The following is a 25,197-nucleotide window of genomic DNA, read 5'->3' as shown; positions in this document are numbered from 1 at the left end:
TAACCAATGGAACAAGTCGGACTGGTCGGCCGCAGTGAGGCTGGTTTATTTATAGGATCGTCTCCGGAGTCAGTGCGAGCAATATATATTATTATCAATATATTATCGTACACATCGATAAATAACATCCACCAATTATGATATCAATGTTCTGTAACAGCTCTGTTTGAAATTGAAGATTTCTCGCTAACAAACAAAATTACCTTTGTATATGAATAAAAAAATGTAGTTAATATTAAAATAATGTGATGTCCCATACCTCCGACATCATGGGCCATTTCAATAGGTACGGTCCCAGCCAACAGCCTGACTCTAGCTGGTAATCTCCACAGGCTCAGGAGATGCGGCAGGCGATGAGCTCGTGATGATATCTCCGGCGGGACGGCAGCTGGTGGCGAGGAAGTGTCCCATTCAGTAGGAGACAGCTCCTCGGGACAGACCTCGTACATTTCGCCCTTAGTGTTGATCGGAACGAAGAGCTCCTGGAAAATTTAGATTCCTGGTAACATAGTAAATGGACAAAACATAACTTTATACACATTAAAGGGTTGGGACTTGGGCTATCCAGATAATATTAAGTACTATAATTCTATGAAGAATGTGAAAATATCGTTGAATGCGGTTTAATGTTATTTTTCTTAACAGAATAAAATTCGTCTGATACAATTATTCAACATGTATTTGTTCAAACGAAGAATCGAATCTGAATATCAGCTCACGACTATATATATTATTTTCAAGCTATTAAACTATTTACTTAAAGAAATATGATTTGAAGTATTTTTTATTATTTATAAAGAATAAATAAATGTTTAAATAACTATATAATAATATAATTTCTAATAAAATCAATGTACAATAGAGGCGTCGAAGTGAAACAAGCGGCCAACTGGTATGATATTAACCTAAATAATGTCTTACACACAATGGTGTAACAACATATCTTGATATGAAGACAAGTTCATTACTTAATCAATTTCACACTAGGGTTGCCACTCTACACAACTAAAATTTTATTAATTTTAATAATCATATTAATATTATTAACGCGTAAGTTTGTGGGAATGTATATAGGTATTAGGTAGACAAAAATTCAGGCAAAAATTACTTTAAGGGAACTAATATATTTCGGATATACTTATACGCGGGTTTTATTATTTTAAAACTACATAATCCCGACGTTTCGGTTACTTTTCAGCAATAGTGATCACGGGCAGACGGGATATGAGACGAATTACTTTAAGGATTTTAATGTAACCTTACTGAAATGTTTCTGAGACGTGTGAATGAGAAATTGATTATAATTTATCCCGGAATTCTGTAACATTCCCGCGGGATCACGGCATAACAGTTTTAATTACTATGAAGTCTGTGACACAGACCATAGAAGTCGTTAGCAGTTGATTATCATGTCTTACTTTATTCATTACTTTAATAACCTTTGTACATTTTTTTCTGGACCCAATTCAGGCCGTCATCAAGCCTATGTCGCTGGCAAAAATAAGTTATATAATAATTACCACAAAAAAACTTTTATTAATAGAAATATTATCATTAGGGAAGTCAGACGGTATTCTCATTTAGACTGTAATAAATATCTTTATATTTCAATAGTATTCAGGATGAAAGAACAGAACTCACACCAAAATTACACTATATGCGATCAAATTGACAATTTTATTAATGAAACGTCGCCAGCCCTGACATAGGAAGACAAATTAAAAATGTATGTATACAAGCAACGAACGAATAGTTATCGATCCTAATATTTTAACAAAATGTTATAACCGAGTCAGACCAAAGATATGAAGTTAAATAAATAAATATAACAGTATATTCTTGTTAATATTTTCAGTCTTCAAGACTAGAAATGTAATGTATTTGATTGATTATTATTAACAATCAGGTATTCATACAAACTATCATTAAACTTTCTCTTCCGCTAACAGTGTGCTGAATCTTTTTTGATAATCAGTCTTTCCAAACTTCTGGTCTACTTTCATATACAGCCAATCTTTCCCGTACATCATCAGCTCTTTGCTCAGGTTTCTGTGCTTGGTCACAGCTGAAGTTTTTGACGTCCAGGTGATAACCGCGTTCTTCCCATACTCCTCCAGGTCCAGGATCCCGTGACGGGATACAATACTGCCATCCAGCTGTAACACTATCAGATGCGGTACAGATGTCACCTCGTACATGTATTTGAGGATCGGTATTACTGGATCAGAGTACTTCATAGTGAACCAGTTGGCCTGCTTCTCGTAGGACTTCAACATATCCTCTTCAGTTTCGTCCATCGGTACGTTTATCACTTCAATGGGCAGGTTCACGTGTTTCACGTTCTCGTATATGCTGTAGAACCTCTCGATGATTCCATCCTTGTCTGTCCCGTGGGAGGAGAAGAGGAGGACTATAACGTCAGCGTTAGTTTGGAGCCACTCATGAGGTACTAGCTGGTTGTTTTTATTGAAGATTTCAACGTCTTTCAGCCACTCGTACGGTTTAAACTTGAAGTCTATTATTTCCATCGACTTCGGTAATATAAGGAAAGTTAACTGTCATTTTGACGTTACCCGATTAAATTTTTTACGTTTAAAAAAAAACGAATTTATAATAATACTCTTTTGTATATCTCTTTATAAAAAAAAACCTTCTATAATATTCTATATAACAGATTATAAATGATTATATTAATAAAGATAGTTCTTAAGATTTAAAGGATTCCCCGTTCCTTTATTAACACTAATTATTGTACTCGTTAGTCTACATATGTATGTTATATTACATCTTCACATAATGTTATTATTTAAAAAAAGAGATTGAAATTATTTATACAGTTAGGTATAGTAATTTGATTTATAGGATTAAAATTTTTACATAAACATCTTAAATGTTAAAAATCCTTACCAACCTAACCAGCTTCTGTATAACTTGCCCCCGAATATGGTTCAAAGTTGACGGAAATCTCAATTAATTATTTGTCAAGATTAAATTCTATCGCAATCACATAAAAACTAATTTCAATTGTGTTCTATCAGCGATAAATTCAAAACGATCTGTCACTGAAACTTATCAACAAAAAAAAAAATATAGGATTGACGCTTATTCAAATGAAAATAGAGCTCATTTTAGATTGTATTAAAAATGAGTGTCACTGCAAGTTTAAGAGAAAAATATTACAATTGGCTCTTATCGCTATACATATAGGGTATATTTCAGGTTGTGTTAAAACCTGTGCACAGAGTTCGTGCGACGTTCGTTAAATATTGAACAAGTGAACTGCGAGACTGACCGCGGTCAAAACGTGACTATAAAAACTAACGCGGAATATAAATGTACTTGATATTTTAAGACGATTCTGAATTCTATCAGCAATGAAATAAGGTTGATGTTTCGATGATGAAATTTGTACGTTATACGCATAGACTTAGTTTATGGTTACATTCCTAGACAATAATAAAATTAAAGATGGCGTGCGGTTGTATTTGATGTTAATTATTATTATTCCTTATTATAACTGAAAAAAATTGCTTATTTTTAATTTGAAATGTCTGATTGAAAATTAATTAGAGGTAGTATTATTTTAGTAATATCGAGATCATAAGTAAAAAATACGAAGCTCCCCAACGCCCTTGAGAGGTCACGCAGGTACCGTCGCTTCCAGACAAGTTCAACCCACAAAATGGAAATTCCTGGAACCATCGCGATTATATCTTAGATTTTATTTTATGAATCATTTTTTTGTTCCCTTCAAATGTTATGCTTTAAACTTCCAAAAAATAATGCACCAGTGAGAAACTTCTTGATATTTAACTTTTTCGATTTATATATGTTACCTATTATTTCAAAAAATATGATATACATATTTTTACACGAGTCGAAAACCACTTTATCGCATTTATACATCTTAAAAACAACTAGAATTTTAAGTTTTTTTTTTTTATTCTGGCAACACCTTATAAAAGTGACTCTATTACGCAAAGAGGATATTAAACCTTTTTATATAAAAAAACATCATAACGTTAAATTTTCACGATGGAATAATTTGATAATAATTTTCTTCGCACATTTGTCGTTTGTACATGACATGTAATTGTAAAATGGCATCATTGACAGAAACCCAATACGTTAGAGTAACGGTCAAAGGAAATTATGTGGAATTAACCTCAAAACGAATTCTTACAAGGTCAAACAGTCATTTGTATCTCGTCGGTAATTTGATAGATAATTTGATCATCACTTACAACTCCGAAGAATCTTATGTGTTTTGTAAAAGATATTTTTAATTTTTTTATTATTTATTTGATAAGTCTGTGTTAACAGTTTTATTATTGAGTTTTAATTTTCTATACAGTCGTCAATTCAAACATACCACGGGAGTGTCATCAGTACTGTACAGTAAGTGCCATGGCTTAATCCCTCGTAAATAATAAACGTAACCAAAATCCATCTGATAAACACAATTAGCGGGTGTGTTCGCAATCTTAATGTAATAGATCGCTTCACTTACACGCTATTACCATTTCAAGCCATTCGTCTTGGTGTCGTGCGCTTTGAGAATCGCTCGCCAACTTACATAATTAGACCCATTATACCATAAACAATACTTCATGTTTCGCCTACAGGCCACCGGACGGAACGTTTCAAACTATCCCCATATAATTCATTATAATATTTAAACAACACTAATAATACGTTATGATTTTAAAAATAAAACATAAAGTCCCGCGAAAAGATAAATATATTACTTTGGATACTTTGTCCAAAACAGTCAGCAGCTTTCTTTTGCATCGAAATGAAAAAACAAATAGTGACAGCCCTATTCCGTCGTCCTAGCAACACGGTTCACCGAGGACACTGCCCTCGCATTGCAGAAATGCACAAAAGGACTCACATTGCGTATACCGTGTACCTTATTACAAAAGCATAGGGTCTGTTTTATATAAGCTGATAACTGAGATAAGTTAGCACTGCGTTAGAATTCTTAACTCCATTTTGCGTTCTTTGCAAATTTTATCTCGTAGGGATAGAGACTGTTTTTATATAACGGCGTTGATGTACAAACATAGTTGTGTCTTAGAATTCTCAGTATCCTTTCGCATTTGTTTTAGACTCTATTACGTTTGTGTAGGAATGAATCTCGCTTGGCTCGCTAGGGTTTAACTCGGCTAGATCTTTACTGTCGAGATCCTGCTGTGCGTTACTATGGGTTGTCGAAGGAAAATAGACAAAGAGTACTTAATGTTCTTTCGAGTGTAAGGACGTATTTCTTTTTAATTTCATTGCAAATGGCGGCGGGTGGAGAATTGCGAGTTTATAATAATGAAGCCTTTACTTTAAACAGCATACAACACAATAAATTACTAAGACGATCTCGAAAGGAATTTCGAAATAGCGAAACGGGCCTTACCATAGGACTCGTTTGGAAATTGGAATATCTTATAAAAAACAACTAAAGGAAAATAATTACATGACTAAAATGAAAAAAAAATATATATATATATTTTAAATTTAGAATTTAGTACTTATATTGTATGTTATATAAATACATAGTTATAAAAGTTATTAGTTATAGGGACTCATTGTCTATTAGATCTGCAGGTGAATAAAAATCGATAACCGTTCGATTAAACATGTTAGTGGTTGATCGTGTTTTGTTTTTTCCTCTTTCATCGTCTACGTGCTCGTGTGATGGTTGATTAATCGATATTAGTTCAGCAATAAAGTGCATCGCGTGTTTATAAAAAAACTTATATTTTTTTAATCTGAAATAATTGTTCGTAGCAAATTTGGCCGATGTGTTTAGGCGATTTGAAATATATACAGACATTTTTATTGATGACATTGACACGAAATTATTTTTTTTAAATAAAGAAGTCGAAGGTTTCACATATTCAGTTTTCTGTTATGCCATTTGTTTGAATGATATTTGAGTTTGTGATTAAAATTATTTTACGTAAAGATTATGAAATGATATTATATCTAATTTGTTAGTCAACCCGCATGAGGTTTTGTTGTTTTAGTGTTTAGACAGTTCCGCGGGTCAGGCGCGTGTGTGGGTGCGGGCTTTATGGTAATGTTTCACGTGTCACGTCTTATTACACACACTTTAATTAGGTAACTAAAACTTCTGCTTTAAGAAAACATTTTGTTCGAGATGTTTGCGGCTGCAAAAGAAGGTTTTATGCTTTTCCATTCGCGTGAACTATATTTAATGTTTACATTAATTTCAGTATTTATACTTATCTATTTAATTAAATACCTTTGATAGATCTGTTTCAATAATTTACAGTGTTATGTAAATATGCGAAATGTAATAATGTCGCCACAACATTAAAATGATTCTTTTAATGATAAATACTAGTGTGTAGATCATTATTTTAATTTTTCAGAGTCCATAGATCATTTTAACAAATGATTTACGAAATATTACCTATGTTTTTTTTTTCATAGTATAATCCCAATAAACCAACTCATACGTGATTTCCAATATTCTTAAAAATTCAAAATTAAGAGCACAGACCGATTTTTTTTTTACTTTAACCGGAACAAATCATTACCATAGACAAAGGATTTATTTGGTGGGCAATACAATTCAAAGCTTTGTTTTAAAATTTTCGGTCACGCGATACAATATTTTGTTCTTTAGCATGTAAAAATTAGTTACACGTGTAACCGTTAAATTAAATAATTAAAGTGTTTAATTACTAAGGAATTCTATTAATAACCGACATAGAAAAAGGTGTATTGGCTATTCGATTTTATGGGCTCTCATTTTGATTCTAAGAAAATTTCGCTATTCATGCAAGCGGATGCGAAAATGGAGGTAGACTTAAACGCGTACCTAAATTAAAATTCCTAAAAGTTCAACGTAAAATAATAAATACGCGATTTTTAAACGTTGCAGAACTATAACCGTCACGAACAACATTTGAACCTCACATCAATTAACGCAATGAAGTTACCCAACAGTTAGAAGTAAGTAAACAGCTCGGTTTAAAAACGTAAGTTAATTACAAGTAATGCGTTGTTATATAACCAAACCACATTCCGATATCAATGATGCCTAACGGGTTGAGGTTTGACGATTATTTCATTTTAAATGTATTTTCTACGAGGTGATGACGTCACTGAGGTTGAGTGAGGCTGTCAGGGGAAAGTATGAAAAATAATACCCTTTGTAATTTCTTACGTTGTAATTACGCTGCGTTATAACTACGTTATAACCGTCCCTTAGAAGACGACGGTAAAGCGTAAATATAAAACTTTTTTCAGTAGATCGTGTTTGAAAGACAAATATATGTATATCTAATATTTTAAGTCATGTACTAATATCACTTAATGTCAAACCACAGATAGAAATCGCATATATTGTCCCATTATGCGGAATTAAAAAAGTTTGCCTTAAGCACAAGTGTTCCGTATTAATAAAAATGATTTCAGATTTATCATAAACAAACGCCTTAACAAATATTATATTCTGCTAAAAATGCGGAAAAGTTGATGCAAAATTTTCTTTTGTTATTATATCAAGGTTATCATAATATTTTTTTAAGCACAAAATCTATTCAGAGTAATTTTAATCATTAAACCGAGTTATATCCCCCTATCTAGCCTGATGTCTTTATTATTTGACGTTCAATAGTAACATAGCACTCACATTTCCTTGTGGGTCGATCAGCTGGGCGTATTTGGGAGCTTTGGCCTTGCTGCCGTCGGCGAAGACCCCGGCCAGGCGCAGTGGAGTCCCGGGACGAGCGGCCGCCCTCTCGTACTGCGCTCCCACACGACCGCTCTCTATACAAACACAAAGAATTTTGAGTTAAATATAATTATAAACAATTATAATTACAGTACGCATGTCTCATTGTCTTAGTTACATAGATACTGTTTGTTGTTTCGTTTATGTTCAGGTGGTAATTTTAATTTTAACGAACGGTAAAACAATAACAGTAAAATTTTCCTTTTAATTCAGAAGACAAAAATTACTAAAATATTAAAATTTCGATTAAGTTTAACAGAATGGATTAATTTAAAAGACGTTTATATTAGGATGTACGTACCGGATGTCGGTCTGGCCCTGTACGCGGATATGGCGCGTGGGGACACGAGGGCGAAGGCCTGGGACCTCAGTAGAGCTGACACGGAGCCCCGAGACGCGGCTAAGGCCCCGCCACGACAACTACACGCAGAAAACCATCCTGTGAATTAAATGATTTTTGTATTAATAAAAAAAAGTTGTGATAATTTGAAATAAAATGAGTGACACTATATTGTTGTCTGCTAGAATGGTTAGCTTTTGGTCTATATGAAGTTAAAATATTCGTGTCATTGAACTGTTTGGTAGCCAGGAGACTCATTTATTGAACTGGCGTTTCATAACTAGGCACTATTGTCTGTCAATTGATAAGTCTCGGTTACTTCTTTACGATTAAAATAACACTAATAGTCTTGTCTTGAAACTAGCAATAAAATAGTTAGAATTTCATAATATAAATACATAGTTATATATATATTATTACTTCTATAATTTCTACAACTATGTTTGTGTGCCTAATTAAGGTGTGGGTATCGTTTGTTAAGACATATTATTTATAATTTTACTGTTTTGTAAAGATACCGTCTTTTATATCTTTAACTTGTTGTACTTTCCTTTGAGTGTTAATGCATGAAAAACCTCATAAAGATGTAATATTAATAAGTAGTTATTTAACTAGTAACATATAATACTAATGTTTTAATCAATTCCATGTTAAGGTATCCACAATATATTGTACAAATATATTATGTACATGTGTGTTCACACTCCGGGGTGTGTTTGACGGAATGTCAGCGACAGTGGATCAACGAACAACTTTCTCTAAACAAAAACCGACACGTGCCCTTTTAAGGGTGAAACAATGGGCCGTTAGAAAGAACTATTGGGTCGCTGCAACCTTTGACGTGAATATTTATGAGTATTATAATGTAATTTGTAACGATTCTTTGTTTTTACGCTCATATTATAGTTATTTCATAATTCTTTGTTATTATGTGAATTCCATTATCTTTGTGAACTAATATTTTGTTGCCTCCTTTCTCCGCTAGATGGTGTTAGTCTACAGTTTTGGTATAACGTTGTGTGCAGCATAATGTAAACTCTAAAAACTTGTCATTTGTTTAATGTTCTATTTTCTTGATTATAATTTACAGTGTTTTGATATTTAAAATATATTTTGTACAAATAAACTCAACGAAAAGTATTCATTAAACGCTTAAAGCTAAAAACGAATCAGTTTCTGTCCATAAAATTTTTATATCTAAAGTAAATAAATAAATTATTTTTAATAATAATTTTTGAATTTTTATTTAATAATATATAGTAAATAATTTTCCATATCAACTGAGATCTAATAAGGACCGGCTCAGTTAAAAAATAATTTTGTATCTTTTTAGTGTACATTGCCACGACTAGATGGCGTATGCGACAGCGCGGTTAATACGCCGTGTAAAAAGTTCACCGGTTCAAGGCGCAGAGTAATTTCGTTTTAAACTCACAGTATAACAAAATAAATTATTATTCAATTTCAATATGAAATATATATTATTAATTTAATCCCAACATTCCTTTTGAAATAATACTCATTCCATTAAGTTACTTCTATTTTCATTGTATTATTTATATTGCTTTCATCAAATCACAGAAGCAGCGTGCAAAGTATTTCACATATAACTATATTTTTTTATATATATTTAGTAATATAATATTGAAAGCTCTGTTATTTTCTGATCTACACCCGACTGTCGGACGTTTATATCAATTTTTATGGTACAGAACCCATACAGACGACCTTCAAGGACAACCGGCCGGACCCCGGCTTATATAAGTGTTGTAAGTACATATTGCTTTTTTCAGAACCTACTCGTTATTATTACTCGTTTTCTTTAGCCTTTGTTATTAAATACTTAAATATAAATTATCATACACATTGGTTAAACAAGAATTGTCAATAATCATTTTACATTTACGAGAATATTAATGTAATTTTTTTATACATATTTTTAATATAAACTAGGCATTTCTTGTATCAAATGTTGTAATAGTCTCGAATACGTTTCTGGTCTTGAGAATATCCTGACGAATGATTACTTTCAACACAATACTTATGCGGAATCACGTCGGCGCTCCGGAGATCGTTTAAGGTTCGACGATACGATTAATCATACGATAAATCGTGACCCCTCCGTGTAAACTCTACTAGGTTCTCGATTTTATGATAGTAATAAATTTTAAAAGCCATTTTGTTTATTATTTAATACTTCAAATGCAATTTAAGCAATAAATATTATGTAGCAATGTATTGGCTACTGATTAACTTAACCTAGTAGTAATATTTTCTTCCCACTGATATGCATGTTTAATTAAAAATTGTTCTACTGAATTTCATGACGTACCATGTTCACGTATTATTGCGTATCAAAGACTGTTCAGAGATCGCTGTGATTAAGATCCCATGTTACATTAGCAACGCTTAAAATTAATTTAAGTTAATTATTTTTAATAAATATTAAATATATTATTTCTATATAAAATTATCAATCATTAAATTATTTGGAAAATCAGCTATCGTGATTTATATGTATAAAACATTATATATATATATATATGTAGGGATAGCTTAAAATCCTATTTTTTTATTCCTCTGATATAAGGTTGCTGGGAGGAGATAACTATTAATCTGCCGCCTTGTTAGTATACCCTTATAAGATATATTTTTTTGTAATCATATAATTCATACGTTACGTTTTATTATTATACCTTTATAAGTTATCTAAACTTTACACGTGTGTTATTAATTGATTCAAGTAAACGTCTCTGTCAGTAAATTACTGGAATCATATACGTTAGAATGCACTGATATTAAAAAATCATTTGTTTTACTTACTTTTAAGAAAGAAGGTTGTATTGGCTTACATCATACAAAAGTTTTTATACTATATAAAATTGATCTATCTACGCTACGTTTGCTACGTATAAACTTGCGGTTAGGTTAGAAAATCATTACTACTCAGTACTTCAATTAAAGCACAAAACAAAAGTTTATTTCATTATCATTTGTGATAATCACAACTGTTGTTTTCCAAATAGTAATTAGCCCCGTTTGTAGCCTAACAGTAACTGCGAGATCTACGGCAGTGATCGGCACGATCCGGAGAGACGGGGAATGATTTTGAGACATTTATCAACTTTACGTTTATTAAATAGTTGGTTAGTTTTATAATTTAATATTTATATTATTTTAAATAATCTATTTAAATATATAGGATGCCTAAAAAAAGCTCTCAGTGCAAGTGAAGTGAAGCGACCTCTGGGTTTCGGAACAGAATCGTTTTTTGGACATGGGTTCCGTTTTCGAGCCCTCAAGTTGTAATTTGTGGTCCGATCTAAATTGTATTTTGATAAAAAACCACCCTAGATTAATGGGCTATCGAACGAAAAGAACCTCGACTCGGTCGGACGTTCGGTTGCCGGGATCATCTTTTGGATGAACGATTTTAATAATATAATTATTTCATAATAATTTTATCCGTGGAAAAAAAATGGATACACTACGGTCTACTGTTATCCTTTGAATAAAAATCTTGCTAGATATATCGAGTTGAATGTACGTAAAAATTAAAAAATGAAAGTGGTGAAGACAAGTCCAATTGTATCAGGAGTACAACAGTAGGGGTTTTTAACAAATAACATGTACATAATAAGTTGAAGTCCGCCTCAGAATATATTATATATAGCACAGCATTTCACACTAGCTGAACGAATACCATCAAAGATACACAGATTCTACCTATATATTTTATTCCTAATTTTTTGAGAGGATCTCTTCTTAGGCACATCGCAGTAATTTTGTCGTTAACGTAAAAGTTCAGTCCGTTTAACAAATGGTCCGGTGAAGTTAACAGTATCAGTGGAATCTTCGGTCTAGATCAGCGCTGGCTTGATAAACGTCTCTGAAATAAGATTTCGCGAGTTCATTCAACTTTAGATACACGATTTTATTTCAGACGTTCCGCTTCTAAGAATAAGCAAAAAAAATATATATATCTGTACTTAATTGGTATTCAGTACGTATTTACGAGATTCAAAGATATTTTATTACATTTTATTACTATAGAATTTATTATAAAAGAAATTATAAAGTTAAGCGTAATAATTAAAACACACATCAACATTCCAAGTTACTCGACACAGTCGTTTCATTGAGTTAACACCACGCGGGAGTTTCACAATACTTTGATGGATCTATTAGCACGTGTCTTCGAAATGAAAATACAAGTTACGAAGAGAAAATACTTTCCTAAATGTTTACTATACAAGCCTTACTACAAATAGAATGTGATGTAATCATTAACCAGGTACCATAGCAGCTGTGTCTGCTGCTTGTGATCGTTCTTTATTAAAATCACTAAAATGTATAATTTTTCTTTGTAACTCTTTACCAGCAAATGGATGTCTCGTCGAAATTGTTCCAGAGGTTGCTGAGATTATCCGGAACAAAACAAACAGAACGACAGACAGAAATAAATACAGTGCATGCATTTACACTGGAACTTAATTTATTTGTTCAGGTTTCTTTAAAAATACGGCTGTCGTTATATAATTTTATTTGATAATCACCCGTGAAAAGTTTTACCTACCCCGAGTATGCGTCGTCACACAGCACACTAAATACGGAGAGTTAACAGTTTTTCATTCGTAAATCTACGAACAGTATAGTATTAATATAGGTTATTGAACGAGAGACGAGTGACGCTTCGTATGTAGTGTGACGCAACCTTTTAAGGTTACAGAACCATTTATTTATATAGCTATAACCGAAATTGATTCGAATGTAATCTATAAATCAGCTATCATGAAGCGATCGATACGTTCTAGGAATAAGGCTTATACAACCAACACCGCCCACAAAGCTCGGGTCAGAACTGTGATAATAATTTGCATTGCTCCAAACTGGGAAGCGAACTTATCATAGCTGAAACCGTACATCAGCTTTCTCTTGCCGAAACAAACCTACGCACGATACTGTCCCGTATCATAAGATAATAAGGCCTCTAATCCTGTGGACGTATAATGTAAATTCCGATGCATTATTCTACACAAAACTAGTAAGGACTGTATATAAATACAATACAAGAGCTCTGAAAGATAATATACAGGTACGATTGCGATATAACTGTCAACATGGCTTCCAACTGTCAGTGTAAGGATAACTTACGTTACGTCAATATATATAACAGATAAAAAAAAAGACTATACTAAAACTGCCATAGTATAATTTAATATCGTTATCAAAATCCATCTAATGAAGTATAAACTTTGAGATAAAATATACGTTGGTATCACACGCAATTAGTTATAAGAGTTTAATTTCAATTAGCTGGTTGTTATGTGACCGGTCGTAAGAGTGACTGGTGAATAAGTGAACTGGTGACCTTTGGATGCTATTCAATGGACCAGGAAGAGACAGCACCCACCCTAGAAGCCTTGCAGTTAGTTATACGAAGGAATAAGCTTCAGATACACCAGCTGTGCCTTACGAATACCTTAATATTATTCATAATTAATTATAATTCCTATTTCTATTAAGAGTTATTACTATTAAGAATGCACTGGATTTTTTAAACGTATTATACAAGTGATACTTCAACGGTTATTGAATTTATCGGTTGTAAATGTAACAATCTGTTTATTTAGATATTTTCGTTGCGATTAATAATTATTTCGGCGGTTTGAGTTCAAACGATGTCAAATATCACAGTAAATTTATTTTATAAAGTATTGAAACAGTGCGACGGAGTTACCAACTGTCTAAAGTTTTAACTGTTGTAAGTAGTAGCTTAGTACGGGTTTGTTTCGTCGAACTGAACATGGAGGGTTAGATATAAAACCTTTTTTATTCTAAGTTTCGTAGCTGTTTTTATTATTTAGCTTTTCATCAACCGCGATCACGAGAAGGCGAACGAAAATAAGTTAAATAAATAAAAAGTCATATATGTAATATAGTTTTAATTAAATCCGTTCTTATGAATCTTAGATATGATTACCCATTTAATGTTTTATATCCGATTATAAACTAGTTTATTTTCCGTTTTAAGGTAAATGACGACTTTTCTAAGTATACAGACAGATAGATCAAAAGGCAATGACTCTGATTAAAAAAAAGGATTATCGACAAGTATAAAAGTATTTTGCATATTTTACTGAATAGTTTATCGTTTGAACAAGTAATAAGGACTGTAGCAGTTAATATAGAATTGACATGTTATTTGTAATGTATATGAATCATTATAGTTACGTAACATCACAGACAAACGGACAATCGTGCGTGATGAATCGCGCTACACACTGTGGAGTAATTGTAGGTTTCATAGACTGTGGTATTGATATTTGATTATACAGATTCAAATGTGCCTGGCGTATTTCAAGTCAAATATTTCATAGTTAAGCTAAGTCAAAAGGGTTTACTGATATCCACTTCGGAACCCCAAACACAAATGATATCCATACAAACAATATTCCAACAATATCCTATCAGACAAAACAGAAATAACCACAAACAAACAAAAAATATAAACAATTTTTTTTTTTCATTACGTAGTATATATGTATATAAAAAAAATAAACCATGTGTTTTAAAATTAATTAAATTATTATATACAGTCATTCCAACTAAATTAATTAAAACACTATCTTCAGAACCTTTCTTTAATATTAAAAAATTTGTTATTTTAAATATACATAGATGTAGTCTAACATTTTATATTTATAACACTTAGTATATAATCAACGCGAGTTAACTTAAAAATAAAATAGTCTTTAGTCTTTCCCTTAATTTTGTCTTATACTAAAGAATATAATTATATATATGCATTATTAATATTAAAATGCCTGTTTGTATTTTTGAATCAAAAGCTTTTCTCACTTATCGCTAACTATATAACATGATACCTGAAGAAAAAATCTCATTTTGATACCGTGTTTGTTTGTTCGCGCTAACCTCTTAGTCGGCTGGACTGATTTTCAAGAAACTCACTCGCAGGTAACAAATACCATAAGGAGTGACTTAGACTACTTTTTAACGGATGTCAAAAAGATGTTCTCAATTGACAATCGAATAATAAGTAAAGCTATTACTTCATTGATAATAGGCCTATTGGATTTTTTTTATCTAAAAGTCAATATTCCGAAGTAGTCCTGACACAGAGTCAGGGTACGATAAAGGGATTTTTGGGAAATCGAAAGAAACTAATATTTTTCGGATAAACTACGCGGATTTTTATTATTTAAAAAACTACATAATCCCGACGTTTCGGTTACTTTTCAGCAACCGTGATCACGGGCACATCTCGTCTGCTCGTTTATCCGAAAAATATTAGTTTCATTAAAATAGATCGAAAGAAGCTTCCTAAGAAAAATGTTACGTGGATCTCAAAGAAGAAAAGCAAGTTTTATATTAGTACCGCCGCCGACATTACTTCTACTAAGCTCATATTTTCGGCAGTCGCTGGTTTTTTTTTTGTAATCTCTGCTTTGAAATTCGACCTACGGCTGTATTGCATTGTAATAAAACTTCGAGCGTTCGTCTGTAATTTTAATATTACTATATTATTATCTTACCCAACACTAAAACAAATTCATTGTGAGTTTTTTGTATGTATTTCTGTATATGTGGGATAGTGTTTGTCGTGAGGGTACTGAAAGAATTTAAGGGGCGCTCTAGATATTTATATAATATGTGGAATAAATCCATCAAGATATCATTGAAACAAAAACAGAAGCAAAGTCGCGGGAGAGAGTTTGTTTTATAGTTGAACGCTTGATTGTCATGTAATATGTTTGTAATACAAAGACACACACGAAAGCTTGTGTTGACAAAATATTTACACAGATGGCTATCAATATTGACAGTTTATAAGATAGATTTGTGACAAACATACAACTTATCTGTGAGCAAACACTATGAGACGTGTATTTGGATCGATTAAAAAATATATACATACGTACATATAATGCTACAAGTTTTACAGATACCTAATTGAAGATGAGAAAATATCAGATAAAGGTTTTATGATATCAACGTAATTGATTTTATATAATTTTAACCCAAAAATACAGTTGAAATGTTGAATCGAAATAGGTACCTGACTAAGTTCGGCTTCTATGAAGAAATTTAAGAAAACTGAGATTAAATAAGTAATTTCGAAAATAGTTAATTGTATTTTGAAGAGGCGGTAACACTAAAAAGTGATAAATTTTCAACAAAGGTTTTATATGTTAAATCTAAATCCGTGTATGAAAGAACAAACATTATAGACTCGGTTCTAACTATAGCTGTCTGACAAATGATTCTGTCAAGTTGTCGGCCATATTGTGTATGATACAGCGCACGCGATAATATGTTGAAATTATTGTTAACATATTTACATATGTAATGTCAGGTGGTATGATTCTTGAATAGTAATAAAACGTCAAACAAAAGCTTCTTTGTTTTAAAATAAATATCATTTTAGTATTTTATTAGATTCTAAGCTGTCAAACCTTTGGAATTTTCATTTAGACTTGTTTGAATTTTATAATAATTTAAGTATTAAAAGAACTTTTGCTTTACAAAAATAATATCTTCAAAAATGTGATTACATAAAATAGTTCTTATTAAAGGTAACAATAATATATATATTATGTATGTGTGTAATATGGACGCGTCTCGATTATTCTTGCGTAATTCTTGTGTATTTGAATTTAGAATGTAACGTACGGATATCAAATGTTCTCAAATATCAAGATACAAAAATACAGATTAATAATAACTTGTTCTAAATATAATCAAATACTTTTTTTTTTTCAAATTATATTACTTCAAAATCTTAAAAAAGGTTGCATAATAAGTAGAGACCTTAATTTTTTTATACTATTTCGTTGATTAATACGACAAGATTTATGTTCCCTTAACAATATTAATGCACACATTTATTTAACTGTTACTAAACGCACACGCTTCATTAAGCCGATATAATGGTTTTAAAAATATATAATATTTAAATACTAATATCTAATTGAACAATTGGTCTGTTCCAAAAATAATGGCCAGAAAAAAATTTTTTTTTTAAGAAATCAAAGACTAGTTTGGCAATTAATTTTACCGACAACTAATGTGAAACATAATATCAATTGCATGCAATCTTGCAATATTTAACAAGAAACAGGGTTACCAACGTAAGAAAATGATAACTAGTTAATAGAAATGACAATTTCAGTAAGACCAACATATAAAAAAGGAAGCATTTATTATGCACATAACTTTAAATAACTATATATAGATATAACATCAGATAAATAGATGTATTGCAACATTTGACAAAACAAGACGCAATGATACCGACATAGCGGTAACTAGACAATAGTGCAATCAGCTATGGTGTTATTAATAAATATAGTTACATCACGCGGACCCGCTCTGACATACATAACCTTTGCAAAATAGATGTGGGTTGATACACAAATGAAAGTTTACGTTTAACTGTTTTGCTTTAATATTTATTATGTTTCCATAATAATTTTATCGTTTTTGACGTCTATTTTTAATGTGTTTGATGCTAATTTAAGTTTTTAGTCTATTATTTAAACTAATTTAGGTCCCTCTCTGAGTTTTGTCTATGTCCAAACCGAAATATTATTCAAATCGTTTCAGCAATATAGGTGTGAAACTGTAGTAAGCTCAGTTTGTATGCCTGTATAATAATAAAATTGTCGTGAATTACAAGATTTTTAAATCACAACTTGTTTTTTCTGAAATATCGGATGATATTGATTTTTTATTCACTAACAGTTATCCGTGACCTCGTCTATGATTTTCTTGAGACAGTTTTTTTTTAGTTCTTCGTAATAACATGACAACGTTAGTAACTAAGTGTTGATGAGCTTTGGTGGAATCATTATTTTTTAATTAATTATATATTTTTTTTTATAAATTCATACATTATATGCAATGAACGAAAAAAACACCTATATAATATTTTCTAAACGTTTATGATACTGCCAACAATAAATTAAGACGGTAATTATGCAACCTTGCTTATTTGAGACTGCTTCTAATATTGTGCTCTTAAAACGAGTTTGTTAAACTAACTACCGATAGTTTTTACGTCAAATTAAAATTGTTATATGTCAAGATTTATTATAGAAAAACTGTCAAATTGTATGTATTAAGTACTAATCTGAACGATGCAAACACGTAGTAAGACAGATCTCACGTCTGCTAGTTAAGAATATAACATTAATTCTATTCTACATAAAATTTCTCTTTTATATACATATATTTTTAAATAAATCGAGGATGCGGTGATCTTAGCTGGGTTCAATACTTTCACTATGTGCTCTGAATATTTTTACATTTGTAATGCGTAATGCGGGAATTGGTTCCGCATAGTCGATCGTTACAATACTCATATGTTGTTATGCTTTTCTCCTTATTTGCTGTTATTTGAACGATTTGAATAAACGAAAGTATGTTTATTGTTTGCTTGAAACATTTATAAAACATTTTACTTAATTTTCACGTCAGCGCTTATTCACCCATAGGGTTTATTTCATAGAATTTATAGTTACTAACTATTAGTATAGGGATTAATTCGGTTATATAAGGAAGAGAAAGATATGTGATTAATTAAGATAAATCTAAGAAATACTTCAGCGAAAGAAAACGTTCACCGAAAGCTAATCATTCTATAAAATGTTTCTTATTTGGATAAAACGTCGCTCGGCATCCTATTGCGGCGCCATTTTTGTACAATTGTTAAATCGCATACGCTATTAGGATTTGCCCTTTTAAAAGATCGCTTTCACTTTCGTTCTTTAAAAATTTATTTAAATATATATATATATATATATATATATATATATATGTGTATATATGTATGTGTTAAATATCTGATATTAACTGAGCGACATAGAAAGTGCTCGGGCGTGTACCAGGAAAACATAAATGTTCACACGTTGATAGCGATTGTTGTTCATTCCTTGGCAAGTGAAAACGCCCGGATACATCGCTGATTAGTTTTTATCTGTTCCCTCGTGTTTATGAACACGTTATACTTATTCTAGTCACAATACTTTTACTACAACTATAAAACTATTTTGGCATATAACACGAACGGTTTAAAATACTGGCATTCTCTTTACTAATCCGTCTTTCAAATAGTACGCGAAACGGGGACTATTGATAAAGATATTTGTGCCAACAGATGACCGTTAAATTTGACACTCACAGTTTATGTAGAACGAATGAAATTTATAGTACATACCAAAAAACATAATATTGATTAAATTTACATTACACACAATACCATGGTTTTGTTACGCACATATTGCCAATATGAGAACATACGTTAAACTGAAACGATTAATAAATTAAAACCGATTGATTGAATATTAATCGTTCGGAAATGCAATGTTCGATTTTTGAAAAATAAAACAGAATTAAAAAATTATTTATATTTATATATAATAAATATATTTTAAATTCTGTTTTATTATTTGGACCAAACATAGTTTAGAGAACTTTGTTTAAGAACAGCCGGAATACAGTTAGTAGCCTACTGTCCTCTGTATTTCATAGCTGATCCCGTTTATTAACGAATGAACTTGCTTAATGTTTTCTCATTCTTATTTAGAGAAGCACAAGACTTAAAATCCAACAACCCGAAAGTTTCATGTACTAAAGCTATAAATATGAAAGATTTTCACGTTTGGAAAGAAAATTACTTTCATATACAATAAAAATATGAAAAATAAGGTTCACATTTAATAATACATGCAACACTTATTTCATTGTTGTTAAAAACACTACCTATAGATGCGTGTGTGTGTGTGTTATGGTAATGTGTGTGTGTTTGTTGCTCTTACAAGCAAAAACTACTTAAAAGATTTTAATGAAACTTAACATTAATTTAACTTACACACCAGAATAAGACATAGGCTATAATGTGTCCCAAAATATTAAGCGTAACAGTTGCGTTGTGTGTGAACTCACCGGACAAACAATAGATGTCGCTGCCAGTTAGTTACCATGTGTATTGTTGTAACACATTTATACATTTCTTTCAGATCTTAATTCCGAAATCCAAGCGGATGAAGTCCCAGCAAAAAACTAGTATTATAAAAGCAACAATTTAAGTAACTTAACGTCATATACAGGCATATTGGATAAAAGATATGTTAGTACCTTTAAATAATATATATATATATATATTTTTTTTTTTAAATAAATTATACACGACAAATAAAAATGTATAAGCTGTTAGTATAATGTATTTTAAGCCTCAAGCTGTTAATCTAAAATAACCTAACAGCTGTATAAGTTGAATCCATGTTTAAAAGATGGGGTGATTTGAATCGCAGCTTGTTATCAGACGTCGGTTCGATTCCCGATCCAGACATATCGATAACTTAGGTATTCATCATTGTTATCTATACATAAATACTATGTAAAGTATTTTAAAATTATATATATTTTAATTTATATTGAAACATTTTTAATCTAATGGATTCTCTTAATTTTCTAAGCGGGGGAAATTATACTGGCAATACTTAGATTAGCCATCAAATGTAGTGTTTAATATAGACCACTTCCTGTAACTACCATTTTAAATTTAAATGCTAAACTTAACTGTCATCAAGAATAAGTATTAAGTAGGTATACAGATAAAATTAATTTAAATTATTTAATGTAACTTGTAAGTTTGTTTTGGAATGTTTCAATTTTAATGATTCCTAAACGAAGTATTAAACAAAAAATTAATCAATTACACTTTAACCTGTAAAAAAATCTTAACAAATAATATTTAGTACATGTTTCAGTCGCGAAAGGTTTTTATATATGTATATTATTATTTGTAACTTATGAAAATAGCTGCATAGTTTATACATAGTTATCACAGGACGAAGCGTTACAGTTGCGTTGTGTGTGAAGTCACCAGACAAATAATAGATGTCACTGTCAGTTTGTTACCATGTGTAATTTTTTAACACATTTATACATTTCTTTCAGAGCTCAATTCCGAAATCTAAATCTTAATATATATATATATCCAAATCAAATTTGTATAAAATTTGATTATAATTTCAAGTAGGTCTTTAGGGCCTAGTAGGTTCTTTTCAAATATGGTTAGGTAGGGAGAGAAGCTTGGACAGTGGGGGTGAGCGTTTAACGCGCGTTAGTTAGGGGCCCCTTAAACCTACACCTGGGTCGCAAGTCCCAGGCACTGTTGAAGCTCCACTCCCTGCAACGCAATGGACCCGGCACCCGCACGGTGAATCCATTGAATGCTAAGAGGTTTCGTCTTATTCGTAAAATAAAGTAAGTATTTAATGTTATCTCTTATATTGTCGTGATCTAGACTGAAATCTAATAAAATAGAAATCATTCGTACATCATTTCAGTAAGAAATGTCCGCTGGTAGTACAGATGTTTAAATCTAAATCTGTTATCTATAAATCAATTTATAATCATATTTAAATTTAATGTAATTTTAAAACATACTTACCGATAATCCCAATAGCTTCCAATTCATAGTCAAAAGAGATCGAATGAGATCTGATGAGATCGTAAAAGATTTTAACATAGAGCTGAAACATAATACAGCGTAGTTTAAACATGTATTCCGAGTTATCTCACCGTCCTCGGTGATAGTCATATACATATAATGTTATCAATATCCGGTGATCGAATGTAAAAGGTAAAGGAATAAGAAAAGAAAAAGATAACGCGCTATTTGATAAAGATTCATTTGTTCGTTTTGTAGCTCTGAAAATATAATGCTTGTATCATTTTAAGTTAATACTATATTATTCATTCTTATAAAAGAAACATTGACCTTAGGATATTGATTTTTGAAAATACTTTTTTTTACTTTATATTTTTTTAATAAAATTATTATCCTTGTCAGATTGAGCCTTTGGCTTAGTGCTAATTCTTTAGAGGGCCTTTAATAAGATGTCTTTAGATTTTAAGGATTTTGTTGTGATTCTCTAGTAGTAGATAGTAGGTTCATACTTTGGAATATTAAAGTGATAGGTATTAATAAAAATGAGTTTAAACAGGCTAGGTCTCATTACACTGGTCTCGTAACGATTGCCACACTTGACATAAGGATATTCAGACATTTATAAATGTAAAAATAATTCGAACCTCAATACCATTTTCTGAAATATGCCATTAAATCTAAACAGAATGGAAATTTGTTTTTATTTAATGGATTTAATTTGAATTAAGAATAAACAGACTGAAATACTTATTCCTTAATTAATAATAATATTTTACTATTTTATTTTTAATTATGTTTTTGAACTATTCATAAATAAATTGAAATATATATATATATATATATTAGTGAAATGTACTTATAAACCTTCATATATATTTAAATATTAAAACATATAACAGACCAATGACTTTCGCATGCTCATTATTATTTAAAAAAATAATCATGAAGAACGAATATATGATCAAGGTAGAGCCTAGCTCTGCTCAATTTTTTTATCTCGAACACGGGCTGGCTCGACCGGAGAAGTACCACTCTCTCACAGAAGACCAGCGTGAAGTAGCTTTTAGTGGTTGCGCTTAGTCCGATGAGTGAGAGCCGGTTGCCCTTCTCTTTTCCAACCCTTTCCTCTCCCTCTTCCCCAATAACATACAGATCAATTCATACAAAGTCAATGAGATGTATACGTATGTATATCTAGTGTTAATTATAATACCATAGACGAAACTACATGCCACAGATAAATCAAATTATAAAGTATCTATGTTATTCTCTTTTATTCTAAAAAAAGGTTTTATTAAAGAAAATTTTCAGTAATGTATAGCACGAAGAATATCATTAATGTCGTGGTATAGTAATTTCTACATTATGTCCCAAACTTAATATTTTAAAACGTATTCTTAGAAAGCCTGTTTCAATTAAACGCCCTAATTAGAGCAGATTAACTACTTAAGACGACATAATGAGATTATAACTCAGGCTTAAATTGAAGCTGGCTCTCTTATGCCAACCTCTTTTATGTGAAATATTTCGTAAAACAAGACTTCAGGTCATTCGAATGTTAACAAAAAGGAAATTCATAATACAAATTGCGCTTTTGTTTTGTAATCTTGCGGTTATTTTAAATGTTTTTCCGTTTCGCTACTGACACTGGTGCCAAAGTCATATCAATCAGAGCATAGCCGTTCCGGCATTTACGTTCGTGACGTCACTATCTACGATTTGATAACGTAATTAAATATTAAGATCACATTCAGTGTTGTCACTTGCAGTTTTAAAGTGTTGAGGTTTGGTACGTGTGGAATTACCGATATATAGGTTTGAATAAGAGTTATTTTTTTTTCTAAAAATATCGTTAACACAAAGAAGAACAAGCGGCTGTATATGATTATGTAACTTTAGAAAATACTTCCAACACCCTCGAGGTACATAACAAAAAGTACCTACTGTTTTGATTATTGCTAGAACCGTTTGAGACTATTTACGAAGTCGACAATGAAAATTTATTTAACAAAATAAATTGTATGTATTAAAATATAAATCATATAAAAATCGTATATTAAATAAAAAAACATATATTATATAAAATGGATGAAAAATATTTTCTTAATAGATTTATATATGTATTTGTTAGAACTTCCGATACCAATTATTAATGTTTCTATTAAACAATTTCAACTCGTTTTCCCTTCCTGCTCATAAAAAACTCATTTACTATAAGCATATGGCTTCAAGGTTTTATTGGTAACAGACGTTCTAGCAAAAAGGTTCTAATATTGAAATACTTTGTAAATCGAAAATGTTTCCAGCCCAAGATTCTCGTAGAAAATTATTATAAGTCGTATATAAATTTTTTTATACTCACAAATCTCAGCATGTGATATAATTGTATATTTTCTAGATAAAGTGTAATCCATCATTTTTATTCCCACATCATTCGTAGAGAACTAATAACCATATAAGTTTCAAACCTGTCGTTTAAGTTATAGTATTAACTCATTACTTGCGAGTACACGATCTCCTTCTCGATTACTCATATTTGACGTAGTTCCTATTTATTACTCATATTTTTCATAGTTCCTATACAGTCATATGACACGTTGTTTTTTTTATTTATTTATTTTTTTATTTGAATATTTTGGTTTGAAAATTTTACAAAAATCATCTTTACATTGAAGAACTTAAAGACGAGTAATCGTAAGAATTAATGATTACTAAATATTGTTTATCAGTGACATGTATTTAAGTTGTATCTAAGATTTTTATATCAATTAAGTTCTTTTATTTGCAGAACTTTATCAGTTTAATAAACTATAGCATTCTACAATATCAAGAAGACTTATATATAAATTTCAAATTGTTTACATAACATTTTTTTTGTCTCATTCTTGTCATAAATTTGATGTCGATGTCAGTGTGTATATTTGTTTGTAGCATCGTACCTCCCTAACAGATCAACCGATTTCGATGCGGTTTTATTCATTTGAAAGCCAGTTTCCTTGCGATGGATCTAAGCTCTGATTAATATCAATCCAGCAGTATAAGTGTCAACGTATTTTCAAATTAGTGTAAGATATTTTTGCGTGGCCGTGTAATCGTCAAATAAAGCTAAAGGCGTAGTTATTAATTGAATCAAATTTATTATACATAATAAAATCCTTTGCAAATGTTTAAGAATAGAAATCTTATTAATTTGTCTTAATATCTGGACGGAGATGTGGTCAACGAGCATACAGGCCGTGCAGCGATTACTACGATTAAATACTATTATAACATTAAGTTTCGGAATAATTTATTATTTATTTTTAATACCAATTAAATATAGTCATGAGTGTTGCCAGAGCATACCATATGTTAATATATAATATATTATATATAATATATTATATATAATTTACTTCTAAATATATTCGTATTTGGCTGACATTAAAACAATTTTAATTGCAGCCATATTAAATAAGTTTATAAGGCGCTGTTATGAGATTTCTATTTATAAATAAATTTTATTATTTTTATGACAATCGCGAAGTTAGTGATACAATTTCGTCAACCTAAGCGTGGGTTTCAATTGAATTAACAGCAAGTTTAAAAAATCATAATATATTTTCCAAAATGATC

The 25,197-nt window shown here is 30.8% G+C and overlaps 2 protein-coding genes across 2 annotated transcripts in view; both read right to left on the bottom strand.

Annotated features, from left to right (window-relative positions):
- The window catches only part of LOC116775090 (uncharacterized), a 59,062-nt gene that overhangs the window by 3,305 nt on the left and 30,560 nt on the right, over positions 1 to 25,197 (bottom strand). Inside the window, exons 3-5 of the mRNA XM_032667909.2 lie at positions 8,064 to 8,201; positions 7,661 to 7,797; positions 260 to 482 (exon numbers count right to left, since the gene is read on the bottom strand). Coding sequence (XP_032523800.2) covers positions 260 to 482; positions 7,661 to 7,797; positions 8,064 to 8,201 — 498 coding nt within the window. The remainder of the gene's footprint in view (positions 1 to 259; positions 483 to 7,660; positions 7,798 to 8,063; positions 8,202 to 25,197) is intronic.
- On the bottom strand, positions 1,664 to 2,594 carry LOC116775091 (uncharacterized). The gene has a single exon (XM_032667910.2). The coding sequence runs from the start codon at positions 2,526 to 2,528 to the stop codon at positions 1,926 to 1,928; it is 603 nt and encodes a 200-aa protein (XP_032523801.1). The 5' UTR covers positions 2,529 to 2,594; the 3' UTR covers positions 1,664 to 1,925.

Source organism: Danaus plexippus, chromosome 25 (assembly GCF_018135715.1).
Source record: "Danaus plexippus chromosome 25, MEX_DaPlex, whole genome shotgun sequence".
Lineage (NCBI taxonomy): Eukaryota > Metazoa > Arthropoda > Insecta > Lepidoptera > Nymphalidae > Danaus > Danaus plexippus.
Note: the sequence above shows the minus strand (reverse complement) of the source record. Positions and strands in the feature narration are given on the sequence as shown.

Excerpts from the sequence above, each read along its gene's own strand:
- LOC116775091 (XM_032667910.2), bottom strand. The coding sequence starts at position 2,528 with ATGGAAATAATAGACTTCAAGTTTAAACCGTACGAGTGGCTGAAAGAC.